At 36.1% G+C, this 19,285-nt stretch overlaps 1 protein-coding gene across 1 annotated transcript in view; it reads left to right on the top strand.

The window, feature by feature from the left end:
* The window catches only part of NOX4 (NADPH oxidase 4), a 174,301-nt gene extending 155,574 nt beyond the window's left edge, over positions 1-18,727 (top strand). Inside the window, exon 18 of the mRNA XM_059412437.1 lies at positions 11,583-18,727. Within this exon, the coding sequence (XP_059268420.1) occupies positions 11,583-11,703 (121 nt within the window). The 3' untranslated portion in view covers positions 11,704-18,727. The remainder of the gene's footprint in view (positions 1-11,582) is intronic.
* The last annotated feature ends 558 nt before the right edge of the window (positions 18,728-19,285 follow it).

Raw genomic sequence — 19,285 nt, 5'->3', positions numbered from 1 at the left:
ACCTTATTTTTTCTACTTGAACTTGTATTTCTGTCCTTTCAACCTGTAGAATTTATCAAAATTCAGTGTATTTTTACATTTGAACTAATCATATTTTTGTTGCTTAGGTAAACATACTTCTCCAGTAAGAATGTAGATAAATTGAAGACTTAATTTTTAAAAATTCCCTTAGACCCTATGGCTCTTCTAGGTTGATCATGATAACTCGTAGTATATAGTTGGTCAATTCATAATTTAAAAACTACATTTTTATAAATATAAAAAGGATATCTATAAATGAATGAAGTATCTGACTGGATGAAGAGTTTTAAAAAAGCTTCAATTTATGAATTCGTGGATGACTATGATTTATTGAAAGAATCACTGATCATCATGGTCCTTTGACTCTATCTTCAGAGGTTTTGTTTCAGGAATTATAGTGTGGAGCCCTAGGAGCAAATTTTAAAAAGTAATATAGCTACCCATGAAACTCAGGTTGTAGTTATATTTGAAACTATTTCTGTATTTCCCTTCTCTTGAGGAAGTAGTTTTGGGTTGAAGAGAGAAGCATTACTTTGGAAACAGAGGTCCTGTAATAAGGCTCTAGTTAAAGGTGATCTATAGTCTTAATAAAAGGTCACACTAGTTTTGGTTATTTTTCTCCCATCTTTCTCCAGTATCTTCCATCTAAGACATGATAATCTTGTTATACTCGCCTGGGGCTCACCGTGGACCATAGACTCCTTTCTCTTTAATGATATTCACCGGACTTCTGACAAGCATTCTCGTATTAATTTTTATAGTGTGCTGATGAAAACTTGGGAATTTTGTTGTTGTTGCTATTGTCTTTGCTCAATTCTAAAACCAAACTCTAAAACAGGAGAGGATCACTTATAAGAAATTAGATTGGGATTATTGATATCTTTGGTTACGCCTTAAGAATTCTAATTTGTTAAACTGTTCATGACTTAGATTTTGTATGTTTATTTGGTTGGTGGTTCATTTTCTTCAAACAGCAAAGCTGCTTTAAGAAGAACAAGTGTGCACCATCTACTGTTGACATTTTGTACAACACGTTCACTTCGTGTTTTTGCTCTGGACAGGCACCTAAAACACATTATTTAAAAAAAAAAATTTTACATGGCATATTTAGGAAAAGAAAAGATCAACATCTTAAGGGTTCACTAACTTGAAAAAAGATTCTATTTAAACAGAACTCCTTATTTTAGATGTAAAATGTTGGTTAACCTTGAGTACATAAATTACTGAAAGAATAGGTAGAGACACACATACATACTTATAAAAGTCTATATTCATATATATGTGTATGTATATGCATATACATATTTAAAATCTGTACACTGAAATTATGAACCTTAATTTTTAAACAAAAAATTGAAAAAAGTGAAAAATAAAAAGTTGCATGAATCTATAATACAGAATTCTTCAGTGTAGTCTTTTTCAGGTACACTCATATATTGTTCATGGATAATTTCCATGTGATTCTACCCCAAAGTATTCTCTAGAATATGGATAACATGATCCATACCCTACTTAGGGATATTTAGGTTACCTCCAGTCCTTTACTGTTACAAATAGTGCTACGATAATTCTTTTTGCACACACTTTCTCATGCTCTTGTGGGAATATTGCAGTAAGTTAGGATCCTTGAAATGAAGTTTCTGGCTCAAAGAGTAATTGATTTAGATAGTAATTGATTTAGATACTGTCCTATCAAAACTAAAATGCTGAATCAATTTGTATTCAATTTACTTTACACATGTGTATGAGGTGGTTCCTTCCATATGTGCCTTTTTTTTAATTCAGAAAATGAATTATGTAATAGTATGATTAAGGAATGTGAAGGAGCTTTTGAAGTCACCTGCTTTCATCATTATTTTATAAGTGAAGAAGATAGGATCTCCCCAAAAAAGATGATTTATCTCAAGCTATGGTTAATGAGTCAGAATTCAGACATGAATCCTGGCTGTAAAGTTCAATGTCCTTCATTTACAGCAGAGCATGGTCACAAGTAGAAAGAATAGCAATTTTATGTTACTATGCCCCTCTTGGGGACAGTGAGATGTTGAAAGAAACCATCATGTTCACTATATATATTACAACAGAATGTTAACTGTAATATACTAAAAGTGTTAACAACTAATTTTTCAAAAACATAGAAGATGTTCTAAATATTACTTTATAAGATATTTAGTATTTGATGACAGGAAATTATTTTATTACCTAAACCAAAGTCCATTTTCCTATTATTTGTAATAAAAATATATCAATCATAGATATTAGTCGAATTTATACATTATCCAAAAGAGAAATAAAGGATTAACTTTATGTGGCCTTTGGAGTAGAAAACTATTACTCTGGGATTGGGTGAAATGCCTGAGACCGTGTCTACATTCTCCTGCCTGATGGTGTTTCAAAAGCAATAGAGATTAAGAACACCTAGGTTTGCTGTCCAATATTTGATCTGTGTCCCTGGGTCAAGTCACTCAAACCTTCTGGGTCTGTATTCCAAGGAGTGAATAAGCTGTCATTATTATAAGATCCCACACTTACAAATCTCCATGGAAAAACAAAAATTGGTATAATAGGAAAATATGCACAAGTATATTGAACACTTATGGAACTAGTTCCTAACATCTGACTCCAAACAACATTCTTTGCTTTAGCATCTATCTCTACCCAGAGCAGCAAAGCAAAGTTTTTGTAGATAATCTCTGGGTGATTGTTGGACCTAATGCAAATTTAGTGCAAATGGATTGCAGAGATTAAGTATAGATCTTGAAAAAGTTACAGGATCTCATTGTTAGTGAGAGTGACATAGAGGAACTCCTCAAATTACACAGAACTCTACTAGAGTGTAATGTAAATTAAAAAAAAATTATATATATGATATGTATATGTATATGTAATATGTAAAATATATATATTATATGGGTGCTTTAAAATGATAAAGTGTAAATATATATATAATGTAAAATGTAAAAATATATATATGATATATGGGTTCTTTAAAAATAATTTTGTTGTGGAATATTTAAGAGGAGCCTTCAAGAAGTCTGTAAAAATTGAAAATCTAACTTTATAATTGCCCTATGAAGAAAGTAATGGTATCTTATTGTAATGCAGTGTTGATGGAGAATGTATACAAACAGACAAAATGACTCTGCGCTTTCTCATTTTCATGGAAACCACATTCTGTTTTTTGTTTCTCTTTGTTTTTTGGTGGTATAAACTGAATGGTTCAATTTTATTCAATTTAAGTAACCTAACATGTCTAGATCTGGTTTTAATAGTAATCTAAATTTTATTAAGTTTAAATTATTCTCACACTTCTGTTTTATTTTCTTCTTTTTTACTTTGGGATTAATAAGATTTTCTTATGCTCGTCTCTTTGGGTAGAACCTTATATCATTGATCTCAAACCCTTGTTCTTTTTTTTTTTTTTTTCAGCATAACAGTATCATTATTTTTGCACCACACCCAGTGCTCCATGCAATCCGTGCCTACTCTAATACCCATCACTTGGTTCCCCCAACCTCCCACCCCCCGCCCCTTCAAACCCCTCAGATTCTTTTTCAGAGTCCATAGTCTCTCATGGTTCACCTCCCCTTCTAATTTCCCCCAACTACCTTCTCTTCTCTAACTCCCCTTGTCCTCCATGTTATTTGTTATGCTCCACAAATAAGTGAAACCATATGATAATTGACTCTCTCTGCTTGACTTATTTCGCTCAGCATAATCTCTTCCAGTCCCATCCATGTTGCTACAAAAGTTGGGTATTCATCCTTTCTGATGGAGGCATAATACTCAATAGTGTATATGGACCACATCTTCCTTATCCGTTCGTCCGTGGAAGGGCATCCCCTTGTTCTTTTCTAATAAAAGTGTTCAGTACTATAAATTCCCCTCTCAACATTTTAGCTACATCACACAAATGTTGGTATGTTTTTATTTTTATGCACTTCAAAATATTTTTACATTTTCCACGTGATTTCTTCTCTGACCCATTGGTTATTTTATAAGTATTTTGTTTAATTTCCAAACATGTGATTCTGCATATATCTTTTTGGCTTTGATTTCTAGTTCACTTGGGTTCTGTTGAGAAAATATACTCTTTGTGACTTCAATCCTTTAAAATTTATTTGAGATCGTTTTACTATCCAGAATGTGGTCTGTCTTGATGAATGTTTCACACACACTTGAAAAGAATTTGTATTCCATTGTTTGGGGATAGAGTACACTATAAATATCAATTTGTTCTAATTGCTTGATAGTAGTTTTCAGGTCTTCAGTACGCTTACTGATTTTCTACTTGTTCTGTCAATTACAGAGAGAAGAGTTTTGAAACCATTGGCTATAATTATAGATTTATATATCTTTATAGTCCTATTGGTTTTTGTTTCATGTATATTGGAGTTTTTTATTTTTTTAATTTTTTAAAAGATTTTGTTTATTTATTTGACAAAGAGAGATCACAAGTAGACGGAGAGGCAGGCAGAGAGAGAGAGAGAGGGAAGCAGGGTCCCTGCTGAGCAGAGAGCCCAATGCGGGACTCCATCCCAGGACCCTGAGATCATGACCTGAGCTGAAGGCAGCAGCTTAACCCACTGAGCCACCCAGGCGCCCCTATTGGGGTTTTTTAGTTGGAGGATTTAGTTGTAGTGTTTGAACTATTCCATTATATATTATTATTATTGCATTTTATTATATTTATTCATTACAAAATATATTACATTTTATTATTTCATGAAGGAAAAATAGTGTTGGACTTTTCCAGCTTTATTGAGATATAATTAACACATAACTGTGTAAATTTAATATGTACAATGTAATGATTTAATATATGTATATATATTTCAAAATGACTACCACAAGAAGATTAATCAACACAGCCATCACCTCACATGATTGCAATTTGTGTGTGTGTGTGTGTGTGTGTGTGTGTATGTGAAGAAAACTTTTAAGATCTACTTTCTTAGCACCTTTCAGGTATACAACACAGTATTGTTAACTATAGTTACCACACTGTATGTTACATTCCCAGAATTTATTCTTCTTATGACTAGAAGTCTATAATTCTTTGTCAACCTTCACCCATTCCCTACCTCTCCCATCTGGTCCTGGTGATGAGGGAGCAGGAGGCTGGCTGAGGACAAAGCAAAAGCTGGCTCAGGTTCTGGGACTTCATCACTGGTAACCACCAATTGGCTCTCTATTTCAATGAGTTTGGGGTTTTTTTGGTGGGGTGTTATTTATTATTTTTTTTTTAGATTCCACATATAGCTGAGCTCAAAGAGTATTTGTCTTTCTTTGTCTGATTTGTATCAGCACAGTACCTTCAAGTTCCAATCATGTTGTCTTAAATGGCAGGAGTTCCTTCTTTTTTATGGCTGAATAATACTGCTCTGTTTGTGTGTGATATAAATATGTATGTGTATCACATCATGATTTCTTTATCCATTGGTGGACACTGAGGTTGTTTCTGTGTCTTGGCTACTATAAATAAAGCTGCAATTAACATGGAGGTACAGATATATTTTGAGATAATGATTTCATTTCCTTTGGATGTATACCTACAAGAGGTACTGCTGGATAATATGGTGCTTCTATTTATAATTTTTTGAGAAATCTCCTTACCATTATCCACAGTGGCTACACCAATTTACATTCCCACAGTAGTGCACAAGGTTTCTCCTTCCTCCACATTCTTGGCAACAGTTGCCTCTTTATCTTTTGGATAATAGCCTTTCTAACAGGTGTGAGATGTTATCCCATTGTGGTTTTCATTTACATTTCCCTGAAGATTAGTGATACTGAACATCTTAGCAGGTGCCTTTTGGCTATTTTGAATAGCCTGAACTTCTATTCAGGATTTCCCCATTTTTTAATTCAATTCCTATTATTTTATTAGTTTTCTTCTTTTTTCTTGTCTTTTTTTTTTTTTTTTTTTTTTTTTTTTTTTTTTTTTTTTTTTTTTTTGCTATTTTGTTGTATTATTTCCTATATATTTTGGATATTAGCCTCTTATCAGATGTGTAGACTGCAAATATTTTTTCCCATTCCAAAGGCTGTCTTTTCATTTTGTTGATCATTTCTTGCACTGTACAGAAGGTTTTTAATTTGGTACAGTCCCACATATTTATTTCTGCTTTGTTGCTTGTACTTCTGGTATCATATTCAAGAAATTAATGCCAAGAGTAATGTCGAGGAGTTTTTCCCTGTGTTTTCTTCTAGAAGTTTGATAGTTTTGATGAAGTTCTAGAACCTAGGTGAGGTTTGGTGGGCTGAGGTCCGGAGCGAATGACCAAGAAAGAATTCTTGAGACATCTTTGGTGCAAAATGGTGGTTTATTAAAGCACGGGAACAGGACCCGTGGGCAGGAAGAGCTGCCGCCTGGGGTTGTGAGGGATGGCAGGTTAGGTACCCTGCGGTTGGGGGAAGGTGAGGGGAAGGGAGGTGTTCAGTGGAGTTTTCATATGCTAACGAGGGCCTCCAAGGTGCCTGGATGTTCCAGGCCTGCCGGAGGCCTTGCCCCTGCGGCTGGATCAATGTCATCTTTAGACCAGCCATTAACATTAAGGTAGTTGGGAGACTTTTTGGTGGGATGTCACAATCCTGCTATCAATCATCTTTGTTAGTGAGATTTAGGACATTTGCAAGCCAAGGGAGACTCCTGTCTAGCAGGATTGTGAGCTCTGCAAGTTACCTATTTGCTTATTGTTCACAGCAGTCCGGGCTGCCTGAGGGATGCTACACTTATGACAGAGGCGGAGCGGATGGAGAGGGGGTGCAAGGCGCCAGCTTTTGCTTTTCTTCAGCCAGCCTCGTGCTCCCTCATCAGTTTCAGATCTTATATTTAAGTCTTTAGTTCTTTTCAAGTAAATTTTTGTGAGTAGTATAAAATAAGGGTCCAGTTTCATTCTTATGCATGTAAATACCCAGTTTTTACAGCACCATTTATTGAAGAGATTTTTTTTTTCTCATTGAGTATTCTTGGCTCCCTTTGATTAGGTTTAAATCCAACAGTTTACTATTGCTTTCTATTTATCTCATTTGTTCTTTTTCTTTCTTTCTTTCTTCATCTACCTTCTTTTAGATTGAGTACATTTATGACTCCATTTTTTTTCTCCTATATTGACCTATTAGCCATACTTCTCTATTTGCTTTTAGTGATTTCTTTAAGGCATTACCTCCCAAATTTTATTCCTTGGACCAGCATCACCTGGAACTTGTTAGAAAAGTGAATTCTTGAGCACTGTCCAAGATCTCCTGTGTCAGAAGCTCTAGGGATGGTCAGTGGACCAGCTGGTCTATGGTCTGTGAAGTCCCTCAAATAATTCTGATGAAGCTAAAATCAGAGGAATATTGTTATAGGTTCAGAGTGTACATCATTGGCTTATCACGGTGAACTCCAAATAATAATATACCACTTTCTGTACTTCCATTCCCTCTGCATATCTTTGGCTGTTGTTCTTATCTATCATTCTTTTCCATATACTCTAAACTCCATGATGCATTGTTAGTACATTTCTTTCAGGTATCAATTATATTTCCAAGAGATTAAAAATGAGACAAAATGCACATTATATTTATTCACACATTTACCATTTTTGTACTCTTTATTCCTCTGGGTAGATTCAAATTTTCATCTCATTCCATTGTCCTTCCTGAAGAATTTTCTTTAATATACTTGATAGTGCTGGTTTGCTGGTGATGAATTCTCTCCCTTTTTGTTTGAAAACCTTGTATTCCATCCTTAGTTTTGAAAGTTATTTGTGTTTAGTGTAGAATTTGCTTGGTATGGAATAGATGGATTTTCTCTTGTCTTTCAGCACTTTGAAAATGTTGCTTTATTGCCTCCTGACATGCATGGTTGTTGTTTTTTTAATTTCTTTTCAGTGTACCAGAATTCATTGTTTATGCTCCACATCCAGTGCACCATGCAATCGTGCCCTCCATAATAGCCACCACCAGGCTCGCCCAACTTCCCACCCCACTGCATGCATAGTTTTTCATAAGAGCTCCGTCTTTCATCGTGTGTTTATTTATTTGTAGTGTGTCTTTTTGCCTCCTCTGGCTATTTTTATATTTTTCTCTTTGTCACTGGTTTTCAGTTTTATTTATTTTATTTATTAAAAAAAATTTTTAAATTATGTTATGTTAGTCACCATACAGTACATCATTAGTTTTCGATGTATTATTCCATGATTCATTTTATTATATTGACTTGCATGTTTTTTTTGTGTGTGTATTCTCCTTGGGGTTCATTAGATCCTTGGATCTATGTATTTGATTTCATCAAATTGGGGGGAAAATTGGCAACTATTTTTTAAGTGTTTTTTTTTTTTTTCTCTTTCCCTTTGTCTTCTCTCATGTTGGGACTACAATTACATCTGTGTTAGAATAGTTGATATTGTGCTGAAATGCCAATTGAATATTACCCCCACCTTAAAAGACCACCAGAGACGTGAGTCAAAGCCAATCAGCAAGGGTCGTTTATTGCAGGTTCGAACCTGGACCTCTGGGCCGCTCGTTGCCGATAACGCCGAGAGGTCCAGAGCTGGGTTGGTGCAGGATTTTTATAGACAGATACAAACAAGTTTCGGGTGGGGCTGAGCTGATTGATTGATAGTTTGAACAGGCATACTTGGCGTCAGTGGATTGGGTCAGGGGACCCCACGCGAAAGCAGACAAAGCAATCTTACAGAAGCAGAACTGGCCGGTTAGCCCACACATGCGAAAAAAGCACTACCAGGATATTGAAGGCCTGGTTACTTATCAAGTAAAGACAATTGGGAGTCTCCTGGTGGAATCTTACATTCCTGCTATCAAGCATCCTTGTTAATGAGATTTAGGTTTAGAAGAAATTTAACTTTATTTACTTTTCCTTCTACCTCCGCCTCCTTCCGTTTTTCATGGAGGGGAGGGTGACATTAGGGCTATTGATAAGCTAACTTCTTTGTTGTAATCTCAAGGACATTTGCAAACCAAGGGAGACTCCTACCTTGCAGGACTGTGATCTCTGCAAGTTAACTATTTATCGTTTTATGGCAGTCAGGGGTGCCTGAGGAATGCTACACATATGGAGGGGAGCGGGTGAAGGGGGGGGGTGCAAGGCGCCAACCTTTGCTTTGTCCTCAGCCAGCCTCCTGCTCCTTCAGTGCCACAGGTCACTGAGCTCCTGTTCATCTTTTTGTTCTCTGTGTGGTCCTTTTGGATAGATTGTAGCACCAGGCCTCTAAGTTTACTTTCTCCAGTTCCTATTTGTCTGTTAACCCATCAGAATATTTATGATCTTAAATATTCCATTAATCACTAGACTTTCCACTTAGGCCTTTTAAAAATTTTCTTTTCCTCTTCTCATCATGGTGATGCTTTCCTTTGAATATAATGAAACATGTTTCTCATAACTGTTTCTATGAAATGTTTGATAAGTCCATCATTTTTGTCATTCTGGGCCTGTTTCTATTGACTGATCTTTCTTCTTTCTGTATTAGTTGGCTAGGACTTGCTTCCGTACCAAAATCCCACAGACTGAGTAGATTAAACAACAGAAATTTATTTTCTCAAAGCCGTACAGGCTGGAAGACTGATATCAAGATGCCAGCAGGGTTGATTTCCTCGGAAACCTCCCTCCTTGCCTTGCAGATGATGACCCTCTTGCTGCCTCTTCGTATGATCTTTTTTTCTGAACATTGGTGTTCTCTCATGTCTCTCTGTGTATCCAATATTCTCTTATAAAGACATTCGTCAGATTGGAATAGGATCTACTCTAAAGCTTTATTTTAACTTAATCACATCTTTAAAACTTTCATCTCCAAATACAGCTATATTCTGAAGTACTGGCGGTTTGATTTTTCAACATAATGAATTTTGAGGGGACATAATTCAACCCATAACACTCCCACTTTTGGTTTAGAAAATTCTCGGTGATTTCTCACGGAGTACTGTACATTGTGCAGTTTAGATGTTCAGTGCCAGATTCTGATCTCTTTTCAATACTGTTGGACTTGTTTCTGGCATGAAGTTTTGTGACTTGGGTTCAGTTTGATCTTTCCGGGTATAGATCCAGAGCACCTTCAGTCTCAGGCTAATTTTACCAACATCCATCCTGCCTCTTGCAAGTAAGGTGATAACTTTCTAGAACACTACCCATTGCCCACGTATGATAAGGAGATCTTTCCGTTCTGGCTTGTGGGAATATGAATTATTCACAACCTCGTGTCACTCGGAGTTGTTTGCCTTACTTCTCCCTGCTAGTTCTTCATCCAGATTCACGTAGTTTCCTCTCACAGAGGAGCACATCAGTGCTCAGCCAAAGACTTGAGGATAGAGCTTCTGTCCTTGGATCTCTCTCCCCTTCTACAAATTCCAGCCACTTTGTTGTCCATGAATTCCATTCTTTTGTCTCTTCAGCTCAATGGGAATCCCAGCCTCAGCTTGAGTTTCTCTGTGCTGTAGGCTGTAGATTGCCTCCAGGCCGTAAGCAAAGACAGTTGCTGGCAACTGGTTTTCTCACCTTGGTTTTTTTTCTCTTTATCTTAGGAATCCACTGTTCTGTTCTACCTACTGTCTAGTATCTGAAAATACTTATTCCATATATTGGGTTTTTCCCCCTAGTTTTTCAATGCCTGAAGGTAAGTCTAGTCCCTGCTACTTCATAGCCACAAGTGAAAATTCTATTTTTGTAGTTCTTTGTTTCATTCTTCAAGGTAGAAAGTTACAGTAAAACCATTTTTTAAATATATATTACAAAATCTTGGTACCCATCAAAATGGATTTCCTGGGTTTTTTTTCAGCACCACTTATTCTCAGATAAGATAATGAGGACATACTATATTTATCTAAGATAGGATATGAATTGTTAATCATTTTGGTATCCTAGGAAGAATTCAGTGCAAATAACAAACTTCGGAAGAAGATTGATGTGAAATACCAGTCATTTCCTGGGATTTATTTAGTCGATTTGTTAGGGATATGTATAATTTTATCTACTAAAATTTTATGTTAGCAACAATAAACCTGCTTGGCATTTGGTGCAGTTATCACAGTGCATAAATAAACAAGAAAATGGATACAGATTAATATGCTTTTGTTTCAACATGGATATAAATGACTTAGAATTATCCTTTCAAACTGGTAATAGCTTTCTTTCTTTTACTCATCACTGCCCAAGACAATTCATGGGATCTTTAGAAAAATGCATCTAAGACATCCAGTAAGAGAAGACTGACATGATCCAGTGTGGATGGACATCTATCCACTGCTGCTCTTGATTTGGTTCGTGCATCTAATGGAAAGGCTGAGGGCAGACTGCTCACTTTCTGTCTGATTATAAGCAAATCTGTGCTCAGAATTAGATTCTTTGAATTATCCTGAATTCTAGCAGGGAAGCTTGAAGTACATAAAACACCTTCATGGTGATCATTTACATTTGGAAATAATTGGGAAGTTAATTCCATATGCAAAGCAGCAAGAAATGAACTTCATTAATACCTTCAACACACTCCTGACCCATACTTCGTGTTATGTTCTGCCTAATTTTCCACCTGATTTTCCCTTTTTTCCCTCTCTCTCACCAGGAAAACGGTTGGTGTTTTCTGCTGCGGACCCAGTTCAATTTCTAAGACTCTTCATAAACTGAGTAACCAAAACAACCCATATGGGACAAGATTTGAATACAATAAAGAATCTTTCAGCTGAAAGCCTTTGAGAGGAGCCGCCGGGACTCTGAACAAGGAATGAGTGCAATTTCCAAGACTTCGAAGCTCAGCTGAATCAAGTAGCTGTACCATGCCAAAGAGTAGCAAGGTTTTCTTATTTATAATTATTTAAAATGGAAAAGCAGAGGATGTGGCAAGATGACAGGTCACATTACATGTTTAATCGGGAAACCAAAGAGGCCCTGAAGAATAGTTGCTATGATGATTCACTTTCCAGTGCTCAAATGAAAAGAAAACTATTAGATGCACACTGTTGATTTTTATGGCAGATTCAAGAACTCCCTAGGGAGGCACCGCACTTGCTCACTGTGAGGCTGATAGCCTTGGTCCTCTTTAAATTGTTTTTGGTTGAACACATGCAAGATTGAATGAAATTAAAAATGCATTGAAACTCAGATTACATTTTCTACGTGAGTATCAACAGAGTAGCTTTGATTGAGGAAAGCTCCAGGCAAATATAGTAGATGTTTGAAGATACAGCACAGGACTCTGTATTAATACGGGTACTTTGTGTCTCCTCTTCCTCACTACTGATGCTAATACCTCTATTTGATGTCTGTGGCCTTCATGTCGAATGAACTTTGGTAGATGTTGCTAGAGTATCTAATTTTATATTTTTTCTTTCTTCTTTTTTCCTCTGTCTATGGAAATCTGCCCTCCTTTGCATACATTAGACACGATGATTTAATAGGTCTTTTTCATCTGCAATTTATTTAATCTATTACTGTTGCATAGTAATGAGGAAAATATCACTACTGTAAAACATAATGGAATATATAGACTAATAACTTTTTCCCTTGTTCAGCATTTTGGCCTCTGTTATTCTTATTTACTTTCTTCCCCAACGTAGATTGTCTTATTTTTCACCTCTGAAGGTACTTTGTTTAATTTGCACTTTGAGACTGAAGAGCACTGTGTCTCTCAGTCATCACTGAGATACACAATATCTCTCTTTTGCCACATGTTGGTTTATACTGGAGACATGGAAAGTGCAGTGACATTCCTGAACACCAACAACCAAACCCTGTACTTTACTTTCTACACAAGAGGAAATACTTCATTAATTATTTGAATTTAAGCTCAGAATCAGGAATATTATTTGTTGTGCTATCTGGTATTCAGGGTCTTGAAGGGGAAATTATCAAGTTTAAAGTCACTGTTGGGACAATACCGCATGATCCTATCACTTTATGCTCACTGACCATTATATTCTGGGCTCAGAGGAAAACATTTCCCTACTTAAGAATTTAGTCATTTTTGCAGGTTAGTGATTTTGTTTTGTAGACGTCTATCAATCGCTATCAAGTAGAGCACATTGCTGAAATAAGTAAAATGACTTATCTTGCCTTTGTAAAATTGTGCCTGGTTTCACAGAACATGACAGATATTACCATCATATTTTTGCTCTGATTCACCAATAGCAATCAAGCATGGTAAACCACCTAGCATTGAATGCCCCTGAACGTATTACTTATAGATATTTCTTCTTTTCCTTGGAATTCTTTCTTCTTCCTTCTGTGGAGGGAAGACAAGTCAGAAAAAGATATGGGAAATGTGCAATGTTCCTACAGATTTAGCTCTGAAGGCATATTTGATAACCAGTACATCTTGGCAACACTTTCTAAATTAAAAAGAATTTTCATAAAAACACAGAAAGGAATTTGAAGTAGTAGGAGGCTTGATATGCAATACTGACTCTTTTCTGATCATAGTTTATTGATGTGATTATAGTAATATGCCTAATTTCAGGAAAAGAAGTTTTTTTTTTTTTTTTTTCAGAAAAGGAGACCTCTTTCCAGGTAGGTCTGCTATTCTGGATGAACAGCTTTGTCTCTTTGAAATTCTAGTCGATGTTCAAACATGGAGTGTTAAATTCAAGTCGTCTCTGCTTCTGTAGGTAATAATAAATTAGATTTTTATCGTGCATGTAGAAGAGAGAGAGTTTTGTTTTGTTGTTTTGAGGGATTTTTTTGTTCCCCCTCTGGGCCTATGTCTTGTCCGACAGGTCTTAAAATGGTCATGTCAGTGGCAGTAGATGTTAAAATTAAAATGGTATCATGAGAACTCTATAAAGTACGTTTACTTTTGCAATAAATAAAGCAGGCAGTGTTTTTTTCACAAGAGGATGCAAGTTGAAGAAAAAAATCTATTTGCATCTGGACTAGCATCAGAGCCTTAAGAGTTTGGTTCTGCAGCTGTAGATGTCACTGGCCTGTGGTATAACTGGCAAGTCGCTCCCACTCTGGGGTTAGGATTTCTCATTTGGAATAGATTAATAGTTATTGATCTTTTCTGGGTAATGTATCTTTTTGAGAACCTGATTAAAAGCGAATATAATGACATTAATACAAAATATTACATACAGTTTTGGGGAGTCCACAGTCTTCCAAACTAAGGACTCCAATTTAAGAAACTGAACAGAATAATCCATCACTATAGCTCTTTCTACCTATACATTTTTTGTGATTTTTTTTTCACTATCCATTTTTATAAGATTTTTAGTAGGAAATTACCTCTGTGGACAAAGGAAAGGAAATTCTCTTTATATGCCCTCAAACAGAGAATCCAACAGAATGTTTGCCCAGTTTTTAATTTTAGATCTCCTGCTTTATGCAAAGGAAGGGTGTGATTTTACATACCCATAATAATAAAAGACACATTCATATACATACATACATACATACTGCACGTGTATTCATGGCTTACTTTTTTTTTCTTTTTCTTTTTTTAAGTCAGGTTAAAAATGGAACAATAGGGGTTTTTTGTTTGTTTTTTGGATTTTTTTCATGTAGCAACTTAAAATGCCAGCTGGATGATTGTGATAACAGAAGCACTTACATTAAAAAATAAAAGCAATATAGACAAAGGATAGGCTGAATTGATTTAATCTCCATATCCAAGTTACTTACTACTCCCCAAATCACTGTTTCCTTGGAGCATTCGAGCAGGTAATAGACTGAAATCGTAAGGTATTTCTAAAGAGGCTGGTTAGAGGCAAATGGGCTGTTGTCATCAACAGATAATGCTTGTGCCTAAGAATATTTAGGATAGTAGAGAAAGAAAAAAAAAAACCTAAGAAAAAATTTTTTCCTTAAGGTTAACCCAGCTTGAACAGTGATGTTGTTTTTAAACAAACTGGTAAGATACATTTTTTTAAGTGCTACTAAGTGCTACTTATGATAAACATTTCCTTTTCATGTGCAGTCCGGGATATTTTCATATCCAATAATGTTATAGAAACATAAAAGGCTGAAGTTAGGAGTACTCTTATTTTGTGGTCAAGAACACCAAGGCATAAAGGGAAATGGAAGCTTGCTTCATCATCCACAGGGTGAGATGTACAGCACAGGGGATACCTAGTCATATCACAGTAACCTTATGGTGACGGGTGCTGATGCACTTACTGTGGTAGGGGAAGAAAGTCAACCATTGAATGTGTCACAAAGCTGAAACTGGAGTTCATCCTTCCTCTTTTCTGCTACTGAAGGGCTCTGTCCCCCTCCCTGTCACATACACATCTAATAAGGCGCATCTGGTCCCATGAGTTTGCTGTAAACTCTATTTAGTGCGAGGTGGAAAGTAATGTACCATGGGTTAATTCCAGATTCAGGTGCAGAAATTCACACTCTTGTTCCCTATGTATCTTCTGATTCTACATATGTTAGTCTTTTATGTTTTGCCAGTTAGAACCAATTTCCAGAAATCCATTTTAAAATATGGCGATTATGCTGAAGGGGTTACGTTCTCCAAAACTTTGAAGACATATGGAATAGTATGGCTTCTAGGAAAAACTAATATTTAATTTTAAATTTAGATTCATAAACAGATTCATAACTTCCCAGCTTCCTAAACGTCCATGGAAATGTTGATATTAAAACAGAGGATTGTTGTTCTCTTCTCACATGAGCATCATGTTCAGGAGAAAAGAAGCAGTTTTTCGTTAACAAGTGAGACAGGAAATAAATGAAATCAAGCATAATGAGCATTTACTTCAACCAGCACAGAACAATGAGAACTCTATGTTTCCTTCTGTCTAAATCTCCACTCCATTACCCCAGCTTCTTTATCCCATACTGTGATATTCTCAAAGGACAAAGTTGCAAAAGCTAGCTAGATGAAGTTTTCCAAAAGAAAGAAGCAGAAGACCTTCAATACTTAGCCAAGAAGGGTCCATTAAGAGAGAAGAGAAAAATGGCCAGGCTAGCCACTTAAAATTAGCAGAGTTAAGCAATGTTGCCTTAGAACAGAGACTAGAAATTTTCTTTGAAGTGAATACACAGAATGTTTAGTTTCTCCTATACAAAACTGTTATATTCTTGTTGATAAAATCTAAAAGTGGATTTCTTATTTTAAGCATTGTGGCAAAATTACCAGTAATCTTCCTGCAGTGTTAGGCTACAATTTAAGTATTGGTGAGGGCAAGAAATGCCTCAGAAGAGCAAAACTAGGAAGACAAAAAAAGGAGTCAAAGAAAGAGAAATTACTGAACACATCAGGATGTGATTATGCTTTTCTTTTCACAGCTCAAAAGATATTCAAGTGTTTGGCAAAACTGGCTGTTACTGTGGTTTGGGAAAATATAAGAGAATGTAATGTTTGGTTTGTTTCTAGGGGTCCTTTCACATTTTCTTTGCGACTAGAATTGTAGCAAAAGCTTTACCTTTGATCAGAATTGCATCTGGCTTCTAGAAGAATTAGAGCTTTCATGAGCTGCTGGTTGACCTGGACACAACCCCACCATTTAGACAAGAACCAGCACTATGTAAATGCTCAAATATATGTAGCAATAAAGAAGGGGAGTCTGCCAGGCCTTTGTTCAGCTAAATACACTGCACATTAAATTCTCTCACTGCAAGGTCATATTTCTCAGCTCTCATCCTTCCACCCAGAGAAGGAAACCTTCTTCACAAGTGCAGACACTGAGAAACAGAAGTTCTGTCTTGTAAACAGTGTATCAGTTCACCTATATCTGCACATTCATTTGAAACTGGTTTTCAATTAGGATGTCTATATAATTCATTGTAGTGGTGAGAGATCTCCATAGTGGACAAAATGGGGGCCTTGTTTGTCTGCTAAAAATATAGATGGCAGCCAATCCATTGGCCAGGGAGAAAGCAGTTACATATTCCAGGTTTTCCTTTCCAAGTGAGTCTTAAAAGAATGTAAACTACCTTACCACACATATGTTGGAATGTGACCTGAGTTGTACTCCGTGTTCTGTGAGTCGATATATTTCACAATTTATTCTTGATTCCCAGGGACTGTCCAGGAACATTCTAGCTCTTCAGTCAGCTTAACATCTTTAACCACCTACGTAGGCATCCACCAGGGGCAATTATATCCTTGTTTTAAAGAGGACCACTACTTTCTGACCAAGCGGCATTGACAGGGAACTCTTCTTTTTTTCCCTCTCATTAAAATTTGATTCAGATTCAGAGTGGGGAAAAGTAGAAACTGCGTTCAAAAGTAGGAATAATTGACTGCAATTCTCTTTCCGCTGAGAGGGCCAGAGTCATCATCTTATCCAGCCTCCTCCACTGTGTAGAGTAAACAGGCCCTAGATTAGAAATCTGAAAACTCATAGGCTTTATCCCTGAAGAGTATTAGACACTGTACATAAAAATGCATGTAATTTCTACTTCCTCCTACATCGTTTTTACTGGGATGTGGTAGAGCAAGCATGTGGGGATGAAGAGGAAAAAATGCAGAGTTAAGAGGAATTTCCTGGGTAAATCGTTCTTAGTAAGTTTTTTGCCAACATAGTAAAAACAAAACAGTGCTCTGAGAAAGTAAAAACGCAGGCTTTTAGGAGTCACTGTCCATCGCAACTGAAAGGCTCAGTATTTAATTACGTTTTCTGGGCAAGTAAAGAAATACCCTCAAGCAAAGAAACACCACTATCTATCTTTGTTTTTCTGAGATTCCCGTAAACAAAGTTGCCTGTTAGGTCCAGTAGAGCTGCCGTCTAGATTCCTCGTAAGAAATTTTGATCAGGCCCAATGTGGCTAGAGAGAGCTGTATTGATCTATGACAGTCAGGCTAGGAGTTGCTGGAGGGTGATGGAAGTTATTTTACTTAAGGTTTCATGGAGGAGAAAGCGAGTATGAGATTCCACTGAATTAAAACTAAGGCCTATATCTTAGAACTAGAAATTCTGTAGAAGGAAAAAAAGCACTTCACTGCAGTTATTTTTTTCCTGGATGAAATATAATTTATCTTTTTTTAACTCTTACCAAAGATACTTCATGTTATGTATCTTCATCAAAGCTTGGGTTATTTTCTAGATATCTGTGTTTAAATGTGTGTGTGTGTGTGTGTGTGTGAGTGAGTGTGTTTGAGAGAGAGAAAGTAAATTGCCTGAATGAAAATGACATTCTGTAATACTGTGTAATGACGCTTTCCAGCTTTCATAATAAGCATTCAGTGGTGGCAGGTTTGCAATTAGAGGAAGTATAGTTCTATCAAAATATGAGAGGCTCGGCAATCCAAGTGTGGCATTTGATACTTGTCTGGCTAAAATGAGGTGTGAGTTTATATCTTGCTAGAGAGGAAGCACTAACCCAGAGTTAATACTTGCAAAGATTTGGAAAAAGGAATATATATATAGTTATTTTAAATGTATTTTTATTATTGTAAAGACATGGTGTGTTTGTAGAAAACCTTTATTGTTTTAGAACATGGCATAGTGTTTAAAAGCTAGACAAATAAAGGTTGGACAAATTTACTTAAAATCCCTCTCATTATAGACTAATTGTGCACCTTTGGCAGTAATAATCAAGAATTGTCTCCAGGACTCTTAGAACACGTTTGTGTTATTTTCATCCTAATGAAAGAACTGATGATCACACTAGTCTTACTTGTGACAATATTAAATAAGCAATATTTAAGAAATATTCCTTTGAAGAATCAAAAGTGGTCTAATTCCAAACCTCTCAACTCTCTTGTAACTCTCATTTCATCTAATGTATAATTGGAAAATAAAGAAGTCTAAACTCTAAACTTAATACGCTGGGTTTGGAATTTTGGTTTTATTTTTTGAGGGGGGGGCATTGGGGGATATTTCTAAATCTCACAATCGTGCCCACTGAAATATTTATACAATTTTATTTTTACTTTTTAGAAGATTTTATTTATTTATTTATTTAGTACAGAGAGAGACATCACAAGTAGGCAGAGCAGCAGGCAGAGAGAGAAGGGGAAGCAGGCTCCCTGCTGAGCAGAGAGCCCAATGCGGTGCTCGATCCCAGAACCCTGAGATCATGACCTGAGCCCAAGGCAGAGGATTAACCCACTGAGCTACCCAGTCACCCCTATTTGTACAATTTTAAGATATCAAAACTATATATTTTTTTTTCTGAATTGAAAACTAATAAAATATGTTCATTATTAAGTCTAAATGTTGAGTTTTTATACTTTGTCACTGAGGATTTCAAGTTTACCTAAACGTTGCATTTGCCATAAATATTTACACCCACACAGTTTCTGTGGCTGAGAGGATTTTGTTTGCTGTATTCCCCTTTATCTGCGGTTTTTCTTTCTGTGGTTTTGGCTTCAGTTACATG

The sequence above is a fragment of the Mustela nigripes genome, chromosome 1 (assembly GCF_022355385.1).
Source record: "Mustela nigripes isolate SB6536 chromosome 1, MUSNIG.SB6536, whole genome shotgun sequence".
Taxonomy (NCBI): domain Eukaryota; kingdom Metazoa; phylum Chordata; class Mammalia; order Carnivora; family Mustelidae; genus Mustela; species Mustela nigripes.
Note: the sequence above shows the minus strand (reverse complement) of the source record. Positions and strands in the feature narration are given on the sequence as shown.